The sequence below is a fragment of the Benincasa hispida genome, chromosome 6 (assembly GCF_009727055.1).
Source record: "Benincasa hispida cultivar B227 chromosome 6, ASM972705v1, whole genome shotgun sequence".
Lineage (NCBI taxonomy): Eukaryota > Viridiplantae > Streptophyta > Magnoliopsida > Cucurbitales > Cucurbitaceae > Benincasa > Benincasa hispida.
Genome location: NC_052354.1, coordinates 45,093,370 through 45,116,934, shown reverse-complemented (window position 1 = coordinate 45,116,934; position 23,565 = coordinate 45,093,370). Strand labels below are relative to the sequence as shown.

General features: G+C 30.6%; 1 protein-coding gene across 1 annotated transcript; it reads left to right on the top strand.

Annotated features, from left to right (window-relative positions):
• Positions 1–9,773: 9,773 nt before the first annotated feature.
• On the top strand, positions 9,774–14,494 carry LOC120079422 (acyl-CoA-binding domain-containing protein 5-like). The gene is made up of 9 exons (XM_039033593.1): positions 9,774–11,006; positions 11,840–12,367; positions 12,456–12,521; positions 12,665–12,831; positions 12,933–13,089; positions 13,186–13,279; positions 13,362–13,753; positions 13,852–13,956; positions 14,065–14,494. Exons 1-9 carry the CDS (start codon positions 10,869–10,871, stop codon positions 14,341–14,343), a joined length of 1,926 nt encoding a protein of 641 aa, XP_038889521.1. The 5' UTR covers positions 9,774–10,868; the 3' UTR covers positions 14,344–14,494.
• The last annotated feature ends 9,071 nt before the right edge of the window (positions 14,495–23,565 follow it).

Below are 23,565 nucleotides of genomic sequence, written 5' to 3'. Positions count from 1 at the left end.
CTTTCTCTTGAAAATTACTGAGATATATTTGAGTTTTGAAAAGAAGTCTGAGTAAGACTCTGAAGTGTTCAGTTTCTTTTTAGTTATGGTTCCATCTTCAGCTGATAAAAATGTGTACAAAAGTGCTGTTGCTTGATGGTAACCATCAATGGCTTAAATTGTACCTTATTTTATTAAATTTCTCTTCTCTGGTTTTCTGCTGGTTTCATGTTACTGAAATTTCAAGATGAGTGGCCAATTGGACTTCAGTTTCATAGTACTGGACATTTCCTTCCCCTCTACTTTACTTGTCCTTACTCATTTTGGCATTTATTGTGGGGAGGGGGGTATGCCTCATTTACTGTCATGAAATATTGTGATTGTGTTCAAGCCCACAAAGCCATTAACTCTTCTTGGTTAGCTTTTTCTTTTTTTCCACTCAATTTCCTTTCATCAGCCAGGTTAGTGAGGTTCAGATAACACTACTAGTGAAAGAAAGAAAGAAGAAAAAAGTCACCCTATTCTCCATTGTGCAATGGAATCTACTTTCCTTTGTATGTTCTTTGAAACCCATGCTTCCAACTTTTCCAAATTGAACCACAATCTCAATGGCAACTAAAGTGTAGAGTCGTGAACATGTTAGATCACTTCGGTCTTTTTTCGATATGAAACTAAATCGATTTAATTGATTGAAATAGACAAGATTGATTTAACTATTGACCGAACTACCAAAAGCCGACCAAACGAAATAGAGAAGCATCAATCTTCATGTCAAATATATATCAATATCACGTCAATTCTTGAAATTAGCAAATAGAAAAACAACAAATGATGTTGAGTATGCATTGACATTTTACAAGAAAGACCTTAATCGCTCTTAGGAGACAAAAATAATGTAATTACTTACTAATAACACCCTACATTTCTTTTTCTTGTCGCCAAAAGAAAGGCTTGATTCATGATCTTCAAACTATGATAGAAACCAAGCAGATTCAAGGACAGAAAGGAAAACAATCGTTCGCATCACAAACAGTTTCATCTTTCAATTCCAAAAAATAGCTCAGAGCCGAAATAAAACAATATACTCCATCCTTTTCTTATTTGAAACTAAGAGGGCGTTTGGACAACAGTAATGTAATGGATTTGTAATATAATATAATCCAAAATTCATGTTTTGATTGAACGTTTTGAACCCGATTTGTAATACAAAACTCATTCTGTTTCTGCAGTTTTCAACACAATCCTCTTTTCCATCGTTTTCACGCTTCACGATCCTATTATCATTCTATCTTCGATTACTCACACATTCCAACATCCCCGATCCTGATTATATTCCAACTCTCCAAGTCGTTCCTAGATGAATGTGCTGATCAAATAGACAAACAAATTGGAATTGATTTTTTAGTTTTGAAGTCCTGAGCACAAGAGCCAAGAGAGTAGAAGTCGATGGAACGTAAGTGCGTGCATTGGCCGTTGGGCAGCGGGCAGCGGCTCGTAGAGGTCACGCAGCACTTGGCCTCGTAAGCCTACAAGGTGCAGCCATCTACTCACGTGCACCATTTTTTTCAATTCCTCTTTATTTGTTTTCATGACTCCCTTTTATATATCTCATTAAACTTAGAATTCAACCCTTTTGTATACTTTCGTTCATCTTAATTGCAATACACTATTTCGATCCCATATCGATAAACTCGGTTAAAATTTGTGGTACAAATTTCATCTATATGTTCTCGAAAAGTTCTTCAACCATCAACATAACTTTCACTACATATATCTTATGTAACTGTCAAGTTAATACTTTGTGCAAACTAGTAGAATCGCCTAACGTCGCATCCTCTATCATGATGTGTATGTATGTACACACATACATATGTTCGAAAGGGCGGGGTGATGCTAGGATAGTGCCTTACCCTGATTGCTCAATTGTTAACCGAGTTAAACCATTTCGACGATCCTTCTTTTTAAATAAAATAATATTTATTTATTTAATACATAAAATGAAAGTCTCATTTTTCGTATTTTAAGATTAAAAAACATTTTGGTATTACGATGGTATCTACTTTTTTTTTATTATTAAATTTGAAAATTTATGTCTTCTAAACCTTGAATTAGAATTCTATGTCAAATGATAACATGAAAATCTTATTAGATAAATGCTGAATGATTTGGTAAAATGTAGTAATAGATAATGGAAAAATCAAAATAAAATAAGGAAAGTGCGAGGTTGGAATAAAAAAAACCACGTTACTGATTTGACATTGTTGTTAATTAAAATTTCATTTATCGATATTAAATTATTGAGTGAAATGATTTGGTCAATGGTCTATTTTAATCCTTTAACAGATTCTAATTAACTCAAATCATTACTTTACATGGTGAATTCTTTTAAGATAATATATGTATATATATACACATTATTAATCCAATACATTAAAGTGCAAAATGGACATGGTGATAAATAGAACGAAAGAACTTACCAAAATGAAACAAAAAATTAAGGCTCTACTTAATTACCATTTAATTTTTTTAAATTAAACTTATTAATTATCATCTTTTATTATTATTATTATTATTATTATTATTAACTCTAAAGAGAAAAGGATTTTTTTTTTTTTTTTTTTTTTTACTGTGGAACTAAGGGAAATTCATTGGAATGATTAATATAGTGAACCTGTCAAGTGAGACTAAGGGTCTTTTCAAGAACAAATTTTTAAGGTACTTTTTTTTTTTTTTTTTTTTTGAGAAATTTTTTTAAGGTACCTGGTAAAAAACACTTTTGAGTATTTGGGCTCTGAGTTGAGATATGATGTCTGGAGTTCATAGAGTTCATATATTGTGAAGTTCATATGTCTGTGTTGGAGATGCAGAGTTATTTAGTCTGAGTTCATATTTTTGTATTTTGAGTGCGAAATTGAGTTTATATGGCTGAGTATCTAATACAGTTTTCGAACTCTAAATAATATATTTTAAGATCACTATTTTTTAAAAAAAAACTTTTTTATTCAATAGTTCTACCTATCATTGTTTGAATAAAATATGGATTACAATTTTTTTCTTTTAATTTTTAAAACTTTTATTTATTTATTTATTTATTTATTTCTTTTTTGGACTATAAACAACAATTATCTATTACATTTCTGGTAGAAATATGATTATAAAATGAAAAATTAAAGCAAAATCAAAACTTTTGATTCTAACTATTTTTTCTCCATGAATTTCATTATCATCTTATCTTTTTCTTCTTCTTCCTATTGTTGTTTATATTTTTACTATATCATGAATTTTTTAATTACATCTCCACATCATCATAACAACCAATGAATGTCCCTCATTTTCCTCAACAGTTTCATTTTCATTTCCTCTAAATTTGGAGGATTATCAGAGAATAAATCTCTATTTTTCACTAATTCTTGCTGGAAAATGTTTATAGGAAAAAAATTTTCATTTTATCTTTTTTTTTTTTTTTGTATATGTTACATACTTTTCAACTACATACATACTTTTCGTCTAAGTATTCTTAATATCGTTTGATATGTGAATTCAATACGTATAAATATTGCAATTAATATAGATAGAATAATATTTTTTATATAATCATAACCCTACAACATACTTTAACAGTCATCAGTCTTATAATATTCGGAAGTGGTTGTCGAAGTTGATTATCGAAATATGATTTTTGCTGGAGTTTGTAGTCGGAGGTGGTTGTTGTTGGAAGTTACTAATGTGCAGCAGAAGAAACAAGGATCCATAAGCATCTAATTCATTAATTTTGGCAGAAAAGAATACATGTTTCAACAGAAATTAAATGGGTTTCATGACATACCTTTGAAGAACTTCCTCTAAGCTTTGATTCAGCTGCAAATGTCCACAGAATATTGTTGAAGATCACCCAAGATCTTCCCTACTATCCTCTTGGAGCTCAAGATTGAGTAGTGTGACTCAAAATAAGCTGGAACTAAGGGAATTTAGAGAATCACAGTAGCAACAAGTAGAAGCACCCTTCTTCTCTCAAATTTTTCTCAAAATTTTATTTGATTGCAATCCCTCCAAAACACTCCAAAATCTTCTATATATTTGCAGACATTCATGCAAAGAAGTTGTGTTGCATGAGAATCATTTCATGCTTGGAGTTAATGAATAATTAAAGTGGATTGTTGGTGAGCTAGTAGAAGAAGACAAAGGAAAACGAATTTTCCACTTTTTGTGTTTTTCTTTTTTTTTTATTCTATCTAAATTGATTTCACAAAACAATTTTAATTAATAAAACTGAAAATATTATTAATTTTACAAAATTAATTTCATAATTAATTTTCTTTAATAAATCAATAAATATTATTAAAAACACTTTAAATAATCTAATTAATTTAATATCAAATATTAAATTAATTTTTAACACAATCCATCTTCAAATATTTAAATCATATTTAAATATTATTTCTCCAAATTCTTTTAATTATAATTTGAACATTTCAAATTAACTTATCACGTTATTTAGAGCTTATCCATTTACGAGCTAGTAGAAGGACCTCGCGGACCTACAGATCATGGGCTCCAACGATCCGAGATTAATCGGTTAAACTCATTAGACCGATCTAACCCCCATTCGTTAACTAATGGATGATTTCACTAAAGACCATAGCTGAACTCCCCTCATTGTAGATATATTATGTCCACTAGATGTATCATGATTAGTAAGTTAATCCTTCACAAGTTGCTTGTAATAACGGTTGGGTCGAATCTCTGTTTTACTCCCGAAATTACCTTTTGTTTCTTAAGTTCCACTGATCCCATAATGAACAATTGATTTGTGATCCAATCAATAAATCGAATCCCTCTCAGGCCAATGAGAGGATGAGGCCTCTTGTTCAAAACCCAAAATCAGCACTTAAAAGGAGCAACCTCTCTACTAACCCTAATCGGGTAGGAGTGAATTCCCTCTTGCACCCTATGTTCCCAGCTATTCATCCGGTTTTATTCCCAAAATGGTAAGCTTATTGAGCAAAAGTAATTGATCTATTCTTACCGTTCGCAGATCAAAGGATAATCCCAAACAAATAAGAGTTCGTAGTTAGCTCAAGATTAAGGTTAAATTACCTAGGTCATCGCTTTGAAATAATCAGTCTTAAACAGTAAACAGCGTTATAAAGTATAAGTGACTGGTTTCATGGTCCGATCTTGCACAAAACTCATTTGCATAGGACACCCCCACTCCTTGCACGAATTAGGATCACTTCGTATGTAGCACTTTACAACTCTTTGTAATAACTACAGAGTAGGCCACATCCAATAGTGTTATCAGAATAAGGTACCCAACCTTATTCATATACTATAGATCATTTTGACTATTTACTCGAACCTGATCCACTTGTATGTCTCCACATAAAGTTCAAGTACTCATATAATAGTCAAGGAATTTGGGCTTATCATATTTCTAAAAAACAATATTTTCAATAACAACTTTATCGAGTTCTCAGAATAAGTTCTAATGTTTACAAAACCATGAGTTTTAGGACATAAAATCCAACAGTTGTCGGAGTCTGAAGTTGGTCACGTGAAGGTGTATTGAAATTGGTTGTCAAAGTTTGTCATTTTAGGTGGTTTTCGAATCCCGGAGTTGGTCGGACGAAAGTGGTCTTCGAAGTTGATCATCGAATATGATTTTCGCTGGAGATTATAGTCGAAGGTAACTGTCGAAGTCTAAAGTTAGTCACATGAAGGTGGTATTAGAGTTGGTTGTTAGAGTTTTTCATCGAAGGTGGTTGTCGAAGATCGAAGCCTCGAGTTGACGTTGGAGTTGCTCGCTCAAAGGTGATCATCGAAGGTGATTTTCATTGAAGTTTGTAGTCAAAGGTGGTTGTCGGAGCTCTTCATCAAAGTTAGTTGTCGGAGCCAATTGGTCGTCGGAGTTGGGTCACCGGAGGTGATTGTTAAAGGCCATAATTGGTTGTCAGAGTTGGTCGCGCGAAAGTTTTCAGAGCGCGGAGTTGATCGCCAGAGCTGCCATTGGAAGTGGTTGTTGGAGTCCGAATTTTCTTTGTCGGAATTGTCGTCGAAGGTGGTTGTTAGAGCCCATAGTTAGTCGCTGAAGTTGTCTTCAGAGGTGGTTGTCGGATCCTAGGGTTGGTCACCGGAGTTTTCACCGGAGGTGGTTGTCGAAGCCCGAAGTTAGTTCTCGGAGTATGACAGTGACCAATGGGTGAAACCATTGAAAACATGGGAAGAAGAGAAAGTCGGGGTAAGTTGGTAAAATATATCAAATCAACTCTACCAACATTTAAAGTTGGTGGGCCAAACAATAAATCGGTATATTATACCAACTCAATTCATGTTGGTGATCCAAACACCCTCTTTATATTTTTCCTTAATATACATGTGATTATGTTATTTCATGGTATTAATTCCTAATGATTATTTATAGAATATATTAGAATGAAACTAAAGTCCTTGTCAACTTTCTTCCACTTTATTCTATAAACTTTTGAGTTATTACTTTAGTCTTTAATTTTCTTTTTCTTTTTCTTTTTCTTTTTCTTTTTTTTTTCAATTGTTAACCATGTTGATGGTTGTTGTTACCTAACATGTCCATCCACTCAATATACATGCCTTAGTTAAATTATACATGACATCAATATACATGTACGTTATATACGTTAATATATTATATTAAAGGGCACATTAGCCAACATTTGACGACAAACTAAAATCAACTATGCGGAAAGATTTAAAAGACTACAACGAGATATATAAACCAATATTAAAGTTCTACTCAGATTTTTTTTTTCCTTCGCGGATGTGAGAGATTTTGACCTCTGATCTCTTATAGTTTCACGTCTTGTATCAAAATATAATATTGATTTTAAAAGAAAAATTCTACCGATACGATGTTGATCTTGATACGCTATGATGCTTAAGTTAATATACACATAGTTCGACTTAAAACCATACTTATTTTAAGAGAAACATAATCCGTCAATGATAATCTGAAAAATGGGTCCTATTTGCTTATATTTGTTGTTGTTTACCAGTATTCTATAATCGTTATGAAATATGAAGCTCATTGTCAAATCTATAATCATGTAATTTGATTGTGGAGCTAAGTGTCATCAATCTTATTGTGTTTGAAAATTAAGTGGGACCCATTAATTTTGAACAAATTTTCAATTTTACCGTATGATATCGTTATTGTTGTAGTTAACGTTATAAATATTTGCTATTGTTACAGTAGAAGAATTATAAATCTTTCATTTTTAATGTTACCGTTATGTATATTATTACCAACTGACCCTAAATTGTAAGGGCAACAAGACAATGCAAAGTAAGTAGCCTCGATCATAATCATGTAAAGTTTGAAAATGCCTAGATGTATGTAGAATACATTTTCAATTAAAAAAATAAATCATTTTGAAAGAAAATTGAGTGTTTGACAACCATTTAAAAGGATTTTTCAAGTATATTTTAATCATTCTTTTTACCAAAAGAGTTTAAATAAAAATGAGTTATTTGAAAAATACTTTTTTTCTCAAGTAAATCTAAACGACCCTAAGTAAACGTGATCAAACAGCTACCCGATTACATTTGCGATTGAAGTTTATTATGATTATCCATCGATGTACATCCCATTGTAATTACATCATTTAATTGCAATTTGTAATCATTTAGGCTCCGTTTAGTAACCATTTGAAATAAATCGTTAGTTTAATGACTGAATTATTATTCCTATAAAAGTTTGGGATCAAAGTGAATCTTAATTTTAGTAATTTGAAAGAGAAAATAAAATAAAGAAAAAGGAGGGATTGCTTTACTCGAAAAGAAGAAAGAAGGAAAGAGGGTAATAAATAAATAAATAAATAAACAAATAGGAAGAAGAAAGGAAAAGAAATTTCAAGTTACAATGAAAAAGAGAGAAGGGAAATCACGTGAAAGAATACTAAAGAAAGAGAAAGGGCATAACCGTCATTCCACCCTAACAAAATGCTCCCGTGTTTGTCGCGTGCAATTCCCTCTTTCTCTCTCTACGTCTTTCTTTCACCCCAAAATCACCGCACTTTGACATTTGACCTTTTTTTTTAGAATATATATATATATATTTTTTTTTCAAATTAAATAAATATTTTTTTTTTAGCTTAATATTTTAAGAGATAAAAAAGGGATCCTTTCTTTCTCAAAGTTTGGAATGAATTATGAATATTTTGTCGTGGTTCCATTTTGGGTCGCACTTAGATGTGGTTTTAAGTTTAAAGAAATTTGCCATTTTTAACATTAATTATTATTTGTGACTCAGTTTCATTACATTTTTTTTTTAATAAACTTTTGTTTTTTTAATTTGTTTCTATATTTTAAGAAGTTTGGTAAAAGAAAAAAAAATAGACTTTTTAAACATCAAATTTATAAATATTAGGTTAAAAATCACTTTTAGTCTTTAATTTTTCATAGAAGTAACAATTTAACCTTTGATCTTTGGTTAACAATTTAGTTCATAAATATTATTATGTAATTCATTCAACAAGATCCGTTCGGATCAAACTAGAATGAATTGGATTGGTCTGACCTCTCGCTCAGATGTGGACCCTACAGCAAATAACATGGGTATTTCCGAACATTTTCATTTTGAGTGTCTCATCTTTTCTAGAGAAGCGAAACTCGAACATCTCGAGCAGATGGTCCAACTAAATAACTTTTTCTTTTTCATTACTTCCATGGTTGTACTTTAAAAGTTATAATAGTATGGTCTCTATGGTAAAAATTGGTGTTAAGATTTAATGAGAATTATTGCATAAATAAACCGATAAACTAATCAAAGTCTCGGTATTTTTACAAAATACAAAGTCTACATCATAAAATAATATAAATTGATATCTAATTTTGATTACATATAGACTAAATTGTTACAAATTTGAAAGTACGATGACTAAATTATTACAAAATTTAAAGCATGAGGACTAAATCATTACAAACCAGGGTTCAAGGACTAAATTGTTACTTTTATGAAAGTTTAGGGATCAAAAGTGTTCTTCAACCTAGAGATTATTATTACTTAAGGAATTTCTATGCTATATTATATACTTTTTTAGAATCTTTTAAATTTTAAGTCAAGTTTTGAAATAAAAAATCAAAAACATATTTTGTGTTTTGAAATTTAGATAAGGATTCATTGGTAAAAAATAAGTATATGTGCATTCAAAGTTAAAATTTAAGACTTTTATTAAAGCTAGCAACTATTTGAGGTATGTAACTATGTAGATAAAAGAGAAATATGTTGTGCTCAAAGAAATGATAAATTCAAAAGATCGATTAAAAATTTATTCGAAATGACTTTTCAAATATTTAAACACCATATATTTGTTAACATGTGAAAAGTTTTTTCAATATAGACTTTATAGAATTAAAAAAACTAATAAAAAATAACTTACAAGTTGCAATTAAATGATTATCGATTTTAAAATTAGTTAGACAACTCAAATTTGTTGAATTCTACAAAATTTATCCATTCAATCTCTATACATACTTTATACTTAATATTATCTCACTTGCAGAATATTATAGTAAATTTAATTCGACGATAATTGATATATACATTATCTATTGAATGTGCCCAAGTTTAAATTTGGAAAGAAAAATCTATAATTAAATATTAACTCAACTATGAAGGATGATTTTATTGGTTAAGAAAAGGGGGAATTGAAAGTGAATTGAAGGTGGAAACTCCAAGGACAAGTTTCACAAAACTCAACCATCAATGAAGAATTCAAGAGCTGACACTAAGATTTGAGATTACCTTACAAAAGGAAAAATAAACAAAAATTTCCAATTTTTTTCTTTTTAATTTCTTTGGGTTTTGTGGGAGTTTAGGTAATCAAAACTGAAAAACAATACCATCTCCTTTCCCAAAACTAGAAATATAAAGAATTTCTTTTCCCTCTCTTTACAAAGCCCAAAGCCCCATGGTTTACCCCCCCCCCCAAAAAAACACTCTTGAGAAAAGACATTTCTAGATCCACATCAATACCCGCCTTGAAAATTGAGTTTTTGGTTATGGTGTCCATGTTTCTCTCTCCCATCTCTGTTCTTATTTTACAAAGAGAGAGATTGAAAGAGCTTTCTTTCCCATTTCCATCAATCCCCATATCATAATATACTAACTGAGAAAGAAAAGAAAACCATGTGACCATTTTTTTTAATCTCACCTTCAACAAAAGAAGAGAAGAAAAAAAAATGGCAAAAAGCTTTCTTCTTTCTCTCAAATAACCCCAAAACCCAAAACACCCTCTTCATCATTTCCCACAACCCAATGCTCCCTCTCCACTTTCTTCATCATTTTCAGATAGAAAAACTTGTGAAAAGTAATTTCTTTTTTATTTTTTTAATGAAAAACAATAAAGTATTGTGATCTTTCTGTTTGGATATCTGTCCCTTTCTCTATCTACAGGTACCTTCTCAATGACATTACATCACTTACTTGTTATTAACACCCTATGTTTGAATTCTAATGTGTATTTATATGTCTACTCAGCTCCCCCAACACTTTTGCCTATCAGCTGTTTGATATATTGCCTAGGTGAAAAAAAGTTTCTCTTTTTCATTTCTTTTTCTTTTCTTTTTTTTCCCCTTATGTAGATAGGGAAAAAAATGTTGTTCTCATCACAAGCTTCTGTTGTTGTTGGGTGCCACAGTGATTTAGACTTGAAAGCTCCCATCTTTTCATGTCTATTGACACTGATAGTTGATACATCACTTGGCTTGTTCATGTCGTCTTTTGACTCCTTATTTCTCTTCTCTCTTTGCTTTCTTTTTCTCTTCCCTTATTCCTTGTCAAGCACTGTGTTGAAGTAAAAATACTCAAATATCTTTACTTCTGAAAGAGAGAACATTTTTTAAAGAGAAACCAAATGGGGTCTTCTGTATTAGGAGGAGAAACTTCAAAGAAGAAGGCAATGTGGCTCTATCCTAAAGTTATGGGCTTCACTCCTTCTGAGCGATGGGGGCATTCTGCTTGTTTTTATCAGGGAAATGTCTATGTATTTGGGGTATGTGGCTTTTTTCTTTCCTTCAGAACTAGAAGCTTCAATTCTTTGGTCTTTTGTTATTTTGTTTTTTGTTTCTTCGTTTGTTTTCCTTTGAGGTTGTTTGGAAGTCTGCAACTGAGCTGTCTGTGATCTCTGTGTTGTTTAAGCTATGTCCCTTCATCAATTCTACTAGTAAATGGATGTTCTGCTCTTTTCTCTCTCTTGTTTTTGTTCTTGCTTTTTTTCCTTTTTTTTTTTTTTTTTTTTTTTTTTTTTTTTTTTTTTTTTTTTTTTTTTTTTTTTTTCTGTTCAGCTGAATGGCCATCTTTGACTAAAAACAGACATAACTTTCTCTGGTTTTAGTTTTTAGTTACTTTAATTAGTACAGACTACAGACAGTTAAAACTGCTGGATGGGAAATTCTCCTCTAACCCCCTTGATTTTCTCATCTTGGTTCCTCTTTATGTCTCTCATATTGATATTTTCTGTTAAAGCTTTTAATGAAACCCATTCTTCAAATAGCTAGCCGTAGCTTTTAATGCTCTTACACACTCACTATGGTAGTTATATTTCAATGCATGTTCTAAGAGAAGGGTGAGCTTTTTTTTTTTTTTTTTTCTGTACTTTATATTGCCCTTGCAAAAGGGTTATTGTTAAACCTCTGGCAATGTTTGTCTTAAATCTTGGGTCTAAACTCATGTGTAAGAAATAGATTTATACCGGAAACAGAAAATCTGATGTTTTGTATGAGGGAAATGCTCTTGAGTTATGTTCCATTGTGAAATGTTTCGTGCTTTTCTGTATTTATTGCTATGCTGTTTTTATGATGTGTTTCTTCCAATACTCAAAACTAGGGATGCTGTGGAGGGTTGCATTTCAGTGATGTTCTTGTACTAAATCTTGATACCATGGTCTGGACCAACATGGTAACTACCGGACAGGGTCCAGGCCCGAGAGACAGCCACGGCGCCTTAATTGTCGGAAACCAGATGATAGTTTTTGGTGGTACAAATGGCTCTAAGAAGGTAAATGATCTCCACATTTTGAATCTTGGTACCAAGGAATGGGTACAACCTGAATGCAAAGGGAATCCACCGGCACCTCGAGAAAGTCACACGGCTACGCTCGTTGGAGATGACAAACTGGTTATTTTCGGGGGAAGTGGAGAAGGCGAATCGAATTACTTGAATGACCTGCACATTCTAGACCTCAAGACTATGGTGTGGATGAATATTGAGGTTAGGGGTGATATTCCTGTCCCTAGGGATAGTCACTCTGCTACAGCAGTTGGTCACAAGCTGTTTGTTTATGGTGGTGACTGTGGAGACCGTTATCAAGGGGGTGTCGATATGCTCGACGTGCATTCACTAACTTGGTCTAAAGTATTGATCTTTCTTTCAACTATACTGTTTTGGAAATTGGCAATGATTAGTGTCTCAATGGCTCTTTCATCTTCTTTTTTGTCAATAGTTATCTGTTCAAGGATCTTCACCTGGTGTTCGGGCCGGTCATGCTGCGGTTAATATCGCAACGAAGGTGAGTCATTATGCTGCAGTTAATATTATTGCTACTGAAAAGACAGAAACTTTGAACACGACACTCAGAAACAATCAGAATCTTAGTACCATGTCATCCTTTTCTTTCGTTTCGAGGCCCCAACTGATCTTTCCACTTTGCAGGTGTACATCCTTGGTGGGGTTGGAGATAGGCAATACTACAATGATGCTTGGGTGCTTGATTTATGTACTTGCTCGTGGACTCAGCTCGATACGTGCGGTCAACAACCTCAAGGGAGATTTTCTCACACAGCTGTGGTTGCAGACTCAGACATTGCCATATATGGAGGGTAGGTTTAGCGCAAAACTTCCTAGACATCGAGCGACATTCCTGGTTCAGGTTCCTTGATTGATTTGTTTTCTTTGTTTGTTTTTCTTTTGGAATTCATAGGTGTGGGGAGGATGAACGACCCCTCAATGATTTGTTGGTCTTGCAACTCGGAGCAGACCACCCGAATGGCCGGTACAATGTTTCGATGTGCAAAATTTTTGGAAAACACTGGAATAATCAAAGTAAGAATTCTTTAAGAGAAGATCAGAGTGGCATGGTACGAAAACACGACAGCTTGAATGCTGAAGTTTTAATTTCATTGTAATGTAGTTATAATTGTTATATCATTTAGTTTTTTTTTTCTTTGAAGCAGAAGACTAAGCTTATGGGGAACAACATAGAGTTAGTTAGAAAGGAAGATCATGAACCAAAATTGGAGACAAAACACTCAACTCAGTTCATGTCGGGTCAGTATTAATCTCTCAAGTCGAGTCATCTTTCTCGATTACGAAATGTGCTTGAACGATCTAATTTTCATTATGTTTCCAGAGACATTACATCCAAAACGGAGGAGAACCATGAATCCAAAACTGTGGGAGGTTGAATCCGAGCAAGAGGAGCATTCTTTGTCGTTATCCCAGCATTCATCTCCATCACAATCAGATCAAGAACAGACCCCAGTCCGAAAAGTCTCTGATTCAGTAACAAGCACCCAAGGATTACGACTTCTTAAGCGTGTGAATCATAGCTCAATTAGCGAACCTTACAGCATTTCTAGAACACAAACTGAGTTTCGAAATGTTGTCCAAACCGCCCCACAGCAAGATCTTTCATATTTCGGACACCAGAATCCACTAAAGACCGAACAGCAGCAGCTTCTCCATGTTGTTCGTCCGGTGAAAGATCACAAGTCCTTGGAGACTGGCCTCATTCAAAACTTGGTAGCTTAAACCAAAACACACTAATCATGAAAAACAACATTCCTGCTTATACGTCCTTTTATCACTTTTTAATACTTCTGTCGTCACGTTTGTTTCAGATTGGATCAGAGGTTCGAGGAAGAGTTGACGGCGCCTTCGACTCTGGCTTCCTGATGACTGCTACTGTCAATGGGAAAGTATATAGAGGTGTCCTGTTCACACCTGTAAGCATCCCCAAGAACTCGAACTTTCTTCCTCACTCTTTTCAAGTAGTTGAAACTTAAACAAATGCACAAACCTTTCAAAGGTATTGAAAAGTTCTCTTGAATCAGGGACCTGGGGTCTTCTCAAGAGCCAGCATTGTTACAGAGAGTCCACCTCTTTCGACAAACACACTCCCGATCTCAAATCACGTAGAACAGTCAAAGAACTCGCAGCAACGACCGTCGATTCCAATGCCCGAGTCAGCTCAGAGCTTTAGGCAAGCTCAACTCAGTCCTCCTCCTGTTCCAATCATAAAACCAACTCCATCTTCATTGCCAGTCAAGCTTAGAGATGATCTTCAGGGTATGTTTTTAACATTAGGAGGACCTGGAAATGGCTCTGCTTGAGAATGAGATCAAACAAAAAAGAAAAAAAAAATGTGTAAAGGCATATGTTGGAAGAAAGGAAAAGGAATGAGAAAAAGTTTGTAAACACAGTTTTGTATCTTGAAATTTTAGGGATCATCACATTTAAAAAGGATCCACTTGGTAATTTTCATACTTCGATTTAAAATTTTGAATCCTTTATTTCTCTCGACTGTTTCTATTTGAAAACCAAAAAAAAAAATAATAATAATAATCACAATTCTCTATCTTACGATTATTGAACTAAAAAAGATTGACCTATCGGAGAACTCGGCAAAGTAGCCTCTTAACTTTTAAGTTTTAAATTGAATTGTTTTAGGTTATAAACTAAAAAGGATAATGGTTCTAATCCTTCTGATCATATCTTTATCATTTGATATTTGTCATACTCAATATGCATTTAGCTTTATTTGAAGTCATATTCTTCACATCTAAACAAAATAAAATAATTAAAATCTCATTCGGAACCATTTCGTTTTTTGTTCATATTTCTTACAATGATTTGCATCGAGTATAATTGATGAATTCTTAGTTAAATTTTAAAAATAAAAATAAGATTTTAAAACTACATTTTTTAGTTTAAAAAAATTAGAAATATAGTCTATAAGTTTAATTTTCAAAATAAAAATAAAAAAATTAAATAGTTACAAACTATACATAAAATAAAATAAGATTTCAAATTTAAAGCAATGTCAAATAAATTCCTAAATCCTTGGATTCGACAAGTTTATTTGAATCCTTGTTCAACTTTCAATTTATACATATTTAACGTTTTATAAGAATTTTTGCATCACCTAAACTAAAATTTAAATTTTGTTTCTAATAATAATACATTTAATATTAAGAAAATAAATAAAAGGGGAAAAAGGCCAAAAAGAAGCAAACAAGGAAGTGTGATGTGTTAGGACATAGAAATAGGACGTTGATTCACTGTTAGTTAGATGGGACCCATGAAAACTAATAGTAATAAATGAAAATAAAAATGAAAAAGAATTAAGGTTTTTAAGGAGAAAAAAAAAAAACAAAGAGAAGGACATGGGCCCCAACGGCCTCCCGCGCATCGCGCGCGATACTGTCGAGGTGTCAAAAAGCTTCTCTTTTTCATATATATATATATGAAAATAATAATAAAAATGTTAAAATACTATTTTGTTTGGTATTTATTTTATATTTTATATTTTCGAATGTATAATTATAAGTCATGTATTTTCGATAAATTTTAAATTTGATTGGTTAAAACTTAAAAATAAGTTTTGGTTTTTGAGTTGTCATAGAAGTAATAATTTAGGCTCAATACTTTCGTTTGTAATTATTTAGTTTTTGTAACTCCAACTTTATAACAATTTAGATTTTGTACTTTATAATTTGTAATGATTTAGTCTCTGTTATAAAAGATATTATTAAAATTGAATGAAATTTATTATACATGTAAATTAATAAATAAATTAATGATCAAGTTTGTAAATTATAAAAGCTAAGTCATTACATAATTAACAATTAACAATTAAGCTTAATGAGATTTTTCACAATAGTGATTAAATTATTACAAATTTGAAAATATTAGAAATTAAATTATTACAAATTTGAAAATATTAGAAACTAAATCTTTACATACTAAAGTTCAATGACTAAGGCTTATTTTGGTAACAATTTTGTTTTTAAAAATTAAGTTTATAGACACTATTTCCACAAAAAAAAAAAACCAGCCAAATTTTGAGAACTAGAAAAAGTAATTTTCAAAAAATTGCTTTTGTTTTTGGAATTTGGTTAAGAATTCAACCATGGTACTCAAGAAATATGCAAATCATTGTAAGAATTGTGGATGAAATGAGCTTAATTTTTTTTTTTTTTAAAAAAAAACCAAATGGTTACTAAACGGAGCCTAAATGATTACAAATTTAAAAGTACATGAACATGCTACTTCTATGAAAGTTTATGGATCAAAATAATTTTTAATCATAATAAAACTAAGGTTAAAAATCACTTTTAACCCCTAAACGTTCATAAAAGTAACAATTTAGTTCATGAACTTTGGTTTGTAATTATTTAATCCTTGAATTTACAATTTGGTAACAATTTAGTCCCTAAACTTTACTATGTGACAACTTCATCGTCGTATCTTCAAATTTGTAACAATTTAATCAATATATGAGAAATTAAAGTTAAGATTTAATAACATTTCATGTATAAATAAACCAATAAACTAATTGGAGATTCAATATTTTTATAAAATACAAAATTTGCATCGTAAAATAATAAAAAATGACATCTAATTCTGATAAATTTGTTTGTATTATGGACTAAATTGTTATGAATTTAAAAATACATGGATCAAATTGTTACATATAGTAAAGTTAGGAGACTAAATTGTTGTCAAATTGAGAGTCCGAGAACTAAATCGTTACAAATTAGAGTTTTTAGACTAAATAATTATTTTTATAAAAATTTAGAAGCAAAAAAGAATTTTTAATCTAAATCTGACTTTTACGCAAGAAAATGAATTTATGATTTATTGGAAGTAAATAATGTAAAATAAATTAACTAATATTATTTAAAAAAAAAAAAAAGAAAAAGAAAATGGGGGTGGTCTGTGTCAGCAGCTGTCTGATCTGTCTGCCACGTCAGCGAGTGATTGATTTATGGTAGAGATAAAAAAAAGAAAAGGAGAGAGAAAGGGAGGGATGTGAATTGAAATGATGGGGGTTTCTAATGTCACCGGTCGTTTCAAGTTTGTGGATGTGACAGCGGACCTTCCCATCTCATTGCGTCATCCACGTATCCTCTCTGACCACATTCGTACGCTTCTTTGTTTCATTTCATTATTTCACTAACTTACTGCCCCATAGTTCCTCTCCTTTCGCCACGTGCCCTTTTCTCTTTGGCTTTCCTTATTCCTCCTTCATGGGCCTTTTTCTCATGGGCTCCTCACTTAATGGGCCTTTTTTTTTTTAATTCTGCTCCTCACTTAGTGGGCCTTTTTTTTATTCTTCTCCTCATTATTTTTATTATAATTTCGTTTTAAACATGTATTCATGAACTCAACCTCACATTTCATCAATTAGACTACAAATAAGGGTAGAAACGATTCGGTTCAATCGGATTTTTTAAAATGTGAAACCGAATCACATATATACAGTTCGGTTCGGTTTTAAATTCGATTTTTACATTTTTAAAAAACTCATGTTATATTCTTTTTTTTTTGTTCGGTTTTAAATTCGATTTTGTTCTTTAAATTAAAAGCGGTTCGGCTTTAAATTGGTTTTACTCTTTTTTTAAAATATATATATATATTAAAAACAGTTTGGTTCGGTTTCAAATTTGGTTTTCAAAAGTGAAACCGAATTAATTCGATTTCAACATTTCTTCAAACCGGATCGAACCGCATTTTTCGATTTTACTGAATTTTCGGTTCGATTCGTTTTTTGCAGTTTGAATGATCACTCCTAAATATAAATAACCATGGTAAACTCTTAGTTACATGTTCATTAGGTTGTTCGTTGTTCTTTACTCACCTCTTACTATGACTATTCAAGCTATTGTTTAAATTAAATTAAGAAACGTTGCCTTTTTAATTTTGTCTTTTGCAGTGTAGCTACGATGTTATTTCTTCTGACTTTTTAATGGCCTTTTCATCTTGTCATTGTTGTCTTTCTTTTGTGTAGTCTTTATTTTCTAGCCATTCTATAGTCTCATCCTATGATGTTTTCACGTCATGAGGTTTCATCGTGAATATAATTACGATGTATTTTTATCAATTCATACATTTTTCTCCTCAATCTCTTATTCAGGTTAATCGGATCACTAACCATTGTCTTTTTCTTATCCTATAATGTCGGCTTTACATTACATTAAATAACCTAGACACGTTATGAAAGCGTCTCATTAATAATTATTATATGAAGAAACATGAACTTTTAGTTACCTTGAAATTTATTTTAGCCCTTTTAAGTGCTTCGTTTACAACAATGGTTGTTTCTAGAGATGTCCAAGGGACCATGAATGGCTTCCCTTCTCCCATTTTCCTTCCTCGTCCCCGTCAAAGTCACCAAGGATCGGACGCGTGGATTTTTCACGGAGAATTTGCAGGAATCGAATTCCCTATGTGAAATTTTTCCCATTTGATTTTTTTTAAAAAGAAACCAACTAACATAAATCATTATTATGGGAAAGTTTTAATTAAATGGTTAACTTTTATATGGTTTGTTTCACATTGACAATTAAAATTTGAAGAGAAATTACTCAAAAATTTCAAGTTGAAGGAAATAATTATTTTAATAAAATCATTCATATGCATGATCTAAATTTATTAGAGTTCAAACATATCTTTCTTTTACATTAATTCAAACGTATTAATTATTTTGACTATTAAACAATAAATCTTGAAAGTTAAATATAATATTTATATAATAAAAATAAATAACATAAAATTAAATTATTATAATAAATATAAGAAAAAAAAGCCTTACAAGCGGGGGTGGGGAACGAGGCGGGGGTGAGGACGAGGAATTCCTCGTCCCCTTCCTCATATAGCTTTTGGAGAATTTTTTTCCTCCCTTGTTTGGGGTGGGGCTCCATAGGGAAAGTGGACATCTTTAGTTGTTTCACTCTTTTCTCTTTCTTGATCGTTTGTTCCTTGAATCGAACCACTTGTCATTGTGTTACTTGTTCTATGTATCAATTTGAATATACAACTCAGATAATATATAACTTTCAGTTTAACAATCACACTTCGGTTGTATATAATTCTTTATATATCCAATCGCCTATAACATGTAATAAATAACATTCCTATTAAAAAGAAACAATATACCTTGTCGTCACTATTTAAAGTGATCAGTGTTTCGATTTTTTTTAGGCATTCTTCTAGTAATTTTTGCAATACATAATCGATGACTGCTTCTTGTATTTTTATCTGTCTTATCCTTTATCACACCTTTTTATTAACATGAAGAGGAATTGAGTAGTAGTAAGGGTTAACTTGCCTTTAAAGGAATATAAATATTCGGTTTTGAATCTCTTAAATATCGACCATTATCAGTGTTTTTTTATTTAAAATGATACAAACAAATATTCAGTATTTTGAATCTCCAAAATCTCAAAGATAAATACTCCCCATCTTCTCCAGTTTCTTTATAACCCCTCATTTCAATTTTCTGTCAAATACATTTGGCAAACATATGTAGATTAAATGAAAAATGAATGCATGCGATACATTTCTTTTTGTAAGGCTTCTCGGTTACTTTGTAATTTGTAGGAACTTCGATTTGTCTTTCAACCCCTCATGAATATGTTTTAAAAATTTGAAGGTTTTATATTAAAGATTTCATTGAAAAGAATGATCGGAGCACGTCTAGTTAACAATCTCACTCTTTGGATTGTGGATTTTTATTATGAAGTTTACAAATATCGCTTGGTTTCCTTTGCGGTTTGGGTGGATCCAGCTTTTAGTTTTTTGGTTTATCGTGGAGTGGCTTTAAGGGTGTTCAAAAAATCTGATCAACTCAATCAAAACGCGTTTGGGTTGAGTTGGGTTCAAATAAATGAAATTTTTGTGGGTTGGGTTGGTTCATGGGTTCACCTAAAATGACATGAACCAACCTGAACTTATTATTAACTTTACAATATATATTTTTTACTTATGATACAATCATATATACATATATTTATTTAAGTTTTATCATTTTTTTTGGATAATTTATTCTCCAACAATTCCTAAAAACAGTTTTTTAGCACTTTGTAAATAAAATATTCATTATATAAATTAAAATTGAGTTGTTAATCTTAATTTAATATATAAAAATAATTAAATCAATTTTTTACATATTAACAACTTACTTTCTTTTAGAACAGAAATAACTCGATCAACCCGAACCAACCCAACCCAAATGTTTCATGGTTGGGTTGGGTTCATCTTTTAAAAAGGGTTATTTGGGTTGAAGAAATTAACAAACCGAACAATTGGGTTGGGTTCAAAAAGTCCTCCAACCCAACCCAAGAACACCCTTAAGTAGCTTGATAATCGAAAGGTAATCTATTTTGGGGATTATCTTAATACAAATCGAAGAGGGGGTAGTGGAGAGCTTTTGGTTATCCATTCAAGGATGGAAGTGATTGATGTGAAATAAAAAATTTGTTTCTTAGGAGGATGAATCGTCCACGGGGGTTTCAAATTTTGAATATCTTAACATATGTCCCGACCCATTACAGGTATGTTGATAATTTTAGGTAGTTTTAATTAAAATGTATTTAAGAATTTATCTTAATAAGGGTGATAACACATGACCGGATACTTTGGACTTTGCAGATTCATAATAATAAATAATTATTTTTTTAATTGAAAGTTGTTTCTATTTGGTTTTTATTTTTCCAAATGTAACATTAAAATTTGTCATTCATCTTGTCAAATTTGAAATCCTAGAAAGAATATTATTTAGATCTAAATGGAGATTTAAAACTAAGATTTGTACCGAAATATCTCCATGGAAAGAGAAAATTGATACAACCCTAATTATGAGTTAGATAGATTAATTACATGAGTTGTAACGGCATTTTAAGATTAATAAAAAAATGGATTTACGTGCATCCCATGCGTTTTGTTGTAATTATAAAAAAATTTGAGTTATTTTTCAAATGTAGGAAAATGGTTAACTTATCTACAAATATAATAAAATGTCAGTATCTAATACTATCTATGTCGATCACTGGTACTAATAAATGTCTATCAGTGTCTATGTTTATTAGTGATATTTTGCTATATCTGAAAATTTTTCTAGTAATTTTACCATTTAAAATCAGGGGTTTCTACATAAAAGACCTTAAAAATAAGTCTATATTACATTGATGTCTTGAACATTTCATTTTTTACAAAAATGATCTATTGGTCTTCCTATTTTCACTGATATCAGTGGCTATTTACAATATAGTCTTCACTTATATATATATTATTCTCTCTCCACTCTGCATTTTCTCTTTCCCTCGTGAATATTATCTCTCTCGCATTCATATATTCTCTCTTCTCATGTTTTAATCTCATTTCTTCCTCTTCCCTCTCTTTTCTCCTTCTGTCGGTATGAGTTGCAGGCGGATGATGGACGGCGTGGGACGATCCAACGACGAGGCGAGCACAGGACGACACGAACGATGATGGTGGACTTGGATTGAACGAACGACGGCGGTAGACATAGAGCGGACAAAAGATAATGGTGGACTTGGAGCAACTGAATGACGATGGCAGACTCGGAGCAGATGAACAACGAACCTGATTCAACTTTTAGTTTTTTTTTTTCCTATTTTTTTATATATACTGTGATATATATGTATTTTTTTTTAGCTTTGGTAGGAAATTTGATATTACTATGGTATATGTATTCCTTTATTTAATATAAACGATAGTTTTTTTTTTTAAAAAAAAAAATTAGACTTCATGTATTATGATATATACAAATTTTGATTGTTGTGATTTTTGACTACCTAAATGGTATATATCATATATATACTGTGGCGTAAATGAAATTTATGAAGATTTATATACTGTGATATATTTCATATATTGGTTTATAACGTGATTGTCAAGTATTGAGTCAATCTCTAATTTATAAACTATAGTATATTTAAAATATTGGTTAGAATTTTTTTAAATACCTAACAAAATATTATAAGGTATATTTAAAATAACCATGAATCTATAAAAAAAAACAAGTAAGTTGATACGTGAAAACCAACGTAAATAGAAAATAAAATTTCATTAAATGATTTTTTTTCTAAATTGGAAAATGGAAAAATATTAAAATAAATGTATTTCCTCTCTTCAATTGATAAATGAGAAAACGTATATTAAATGCATTTTCTCTCTCTATGATAAATGCATATATTATCTCCCTCGTGAAAGTAGCTTCGAAACTAGGAAAAAAATATATAAAAAATTGAATATAAATAAATGAAAAAAATGTATAATTGTCCAAAATTAATCCTAAAAATCATCTTTGAAGAAATTTAAATTTTAAGAGGTCATTTGGATTAAGGTTTTGTAGATGCATGGGAATAAATGATGCTTGAGAATATAATATCTTGGAATAAGATGTCTGAGAATCAAATATGTGTTTGGTTATGTATGAAAATAAGAATACGATATAAGGGAATGCGTTATACTTTTATGCAATTATAAAGTATTAAATTAATTAAAAAAAATTAATTTTCGTTAAGTTAATTTATTTTTATCACATTAAGTCATTAAATCAATTTTAAGCCATTAAAATTTAATTAAGTTTACCCACTCACCGTCCAGTTTAGTATATTTACTATTAATTAATTTTTTATTGCACATTTATATTATCATTTTTTATTAAAAAATATTAGTAATGAAAGAGTTAATTAACTAATGTTGGTGACTCGTTATATAATTAGCCCACATCTTAAATCATATAATTAGTTAATTAATCTCTATTACATTATAATATTTTTTATTAATATTATAATGAAAAGTAATTAGATAATTAATATATATATTCCTAATAATATATAAATAGAAAAATATATTATAATGTATATATAACACTACACACAAAAGAAGTTGATATAAACTAATTGATTTTAAATCATCAAATTTAATTAAAAAAATAACTATAATTATAGATTAAAACTAGATGTATAAAGTGTATAAGATTCTTTAATTTGAAAAAAAAACTTATTTTATTATTATTTAATTAAATAATATCTTTTAAAAACTAATTAATAATTTTAATAATAGTTTATGAGGTAAATATATATTACCATTTAAATAAATATAATTATGATTATTCATAATTTTTTTAAGAAAAGATTATGATATTCATATTAATTCACAATAATAGAATAAATTATTAAATGAGCATTATTATTAATAAAATTAATTATATATGTCAATTATAAATTTTAATTTAAATATATTTATAAAAGAAGAAAAATAAATAAAATGAAATGATAAAAAGCAAGAGAAAGAAAAAATATTGAAAATAGAGAAAATTCATCTATTTGGATGGTTAAAAAAAATCGAATATAAAATGTCTTGTAATAAGATAGTTTTAAGGTAAAAAATGTGTACTAAAAAAGTTTCGGAGTTTGCTATATTTTCGAATGAAACGGTAATTTATGCTGGAGGACCCAATTTCCCAAGGGAAGGAAGCCCAAAATGTCCTATGTTTGTGGGCTTTGTTATTTTTTCTCTTT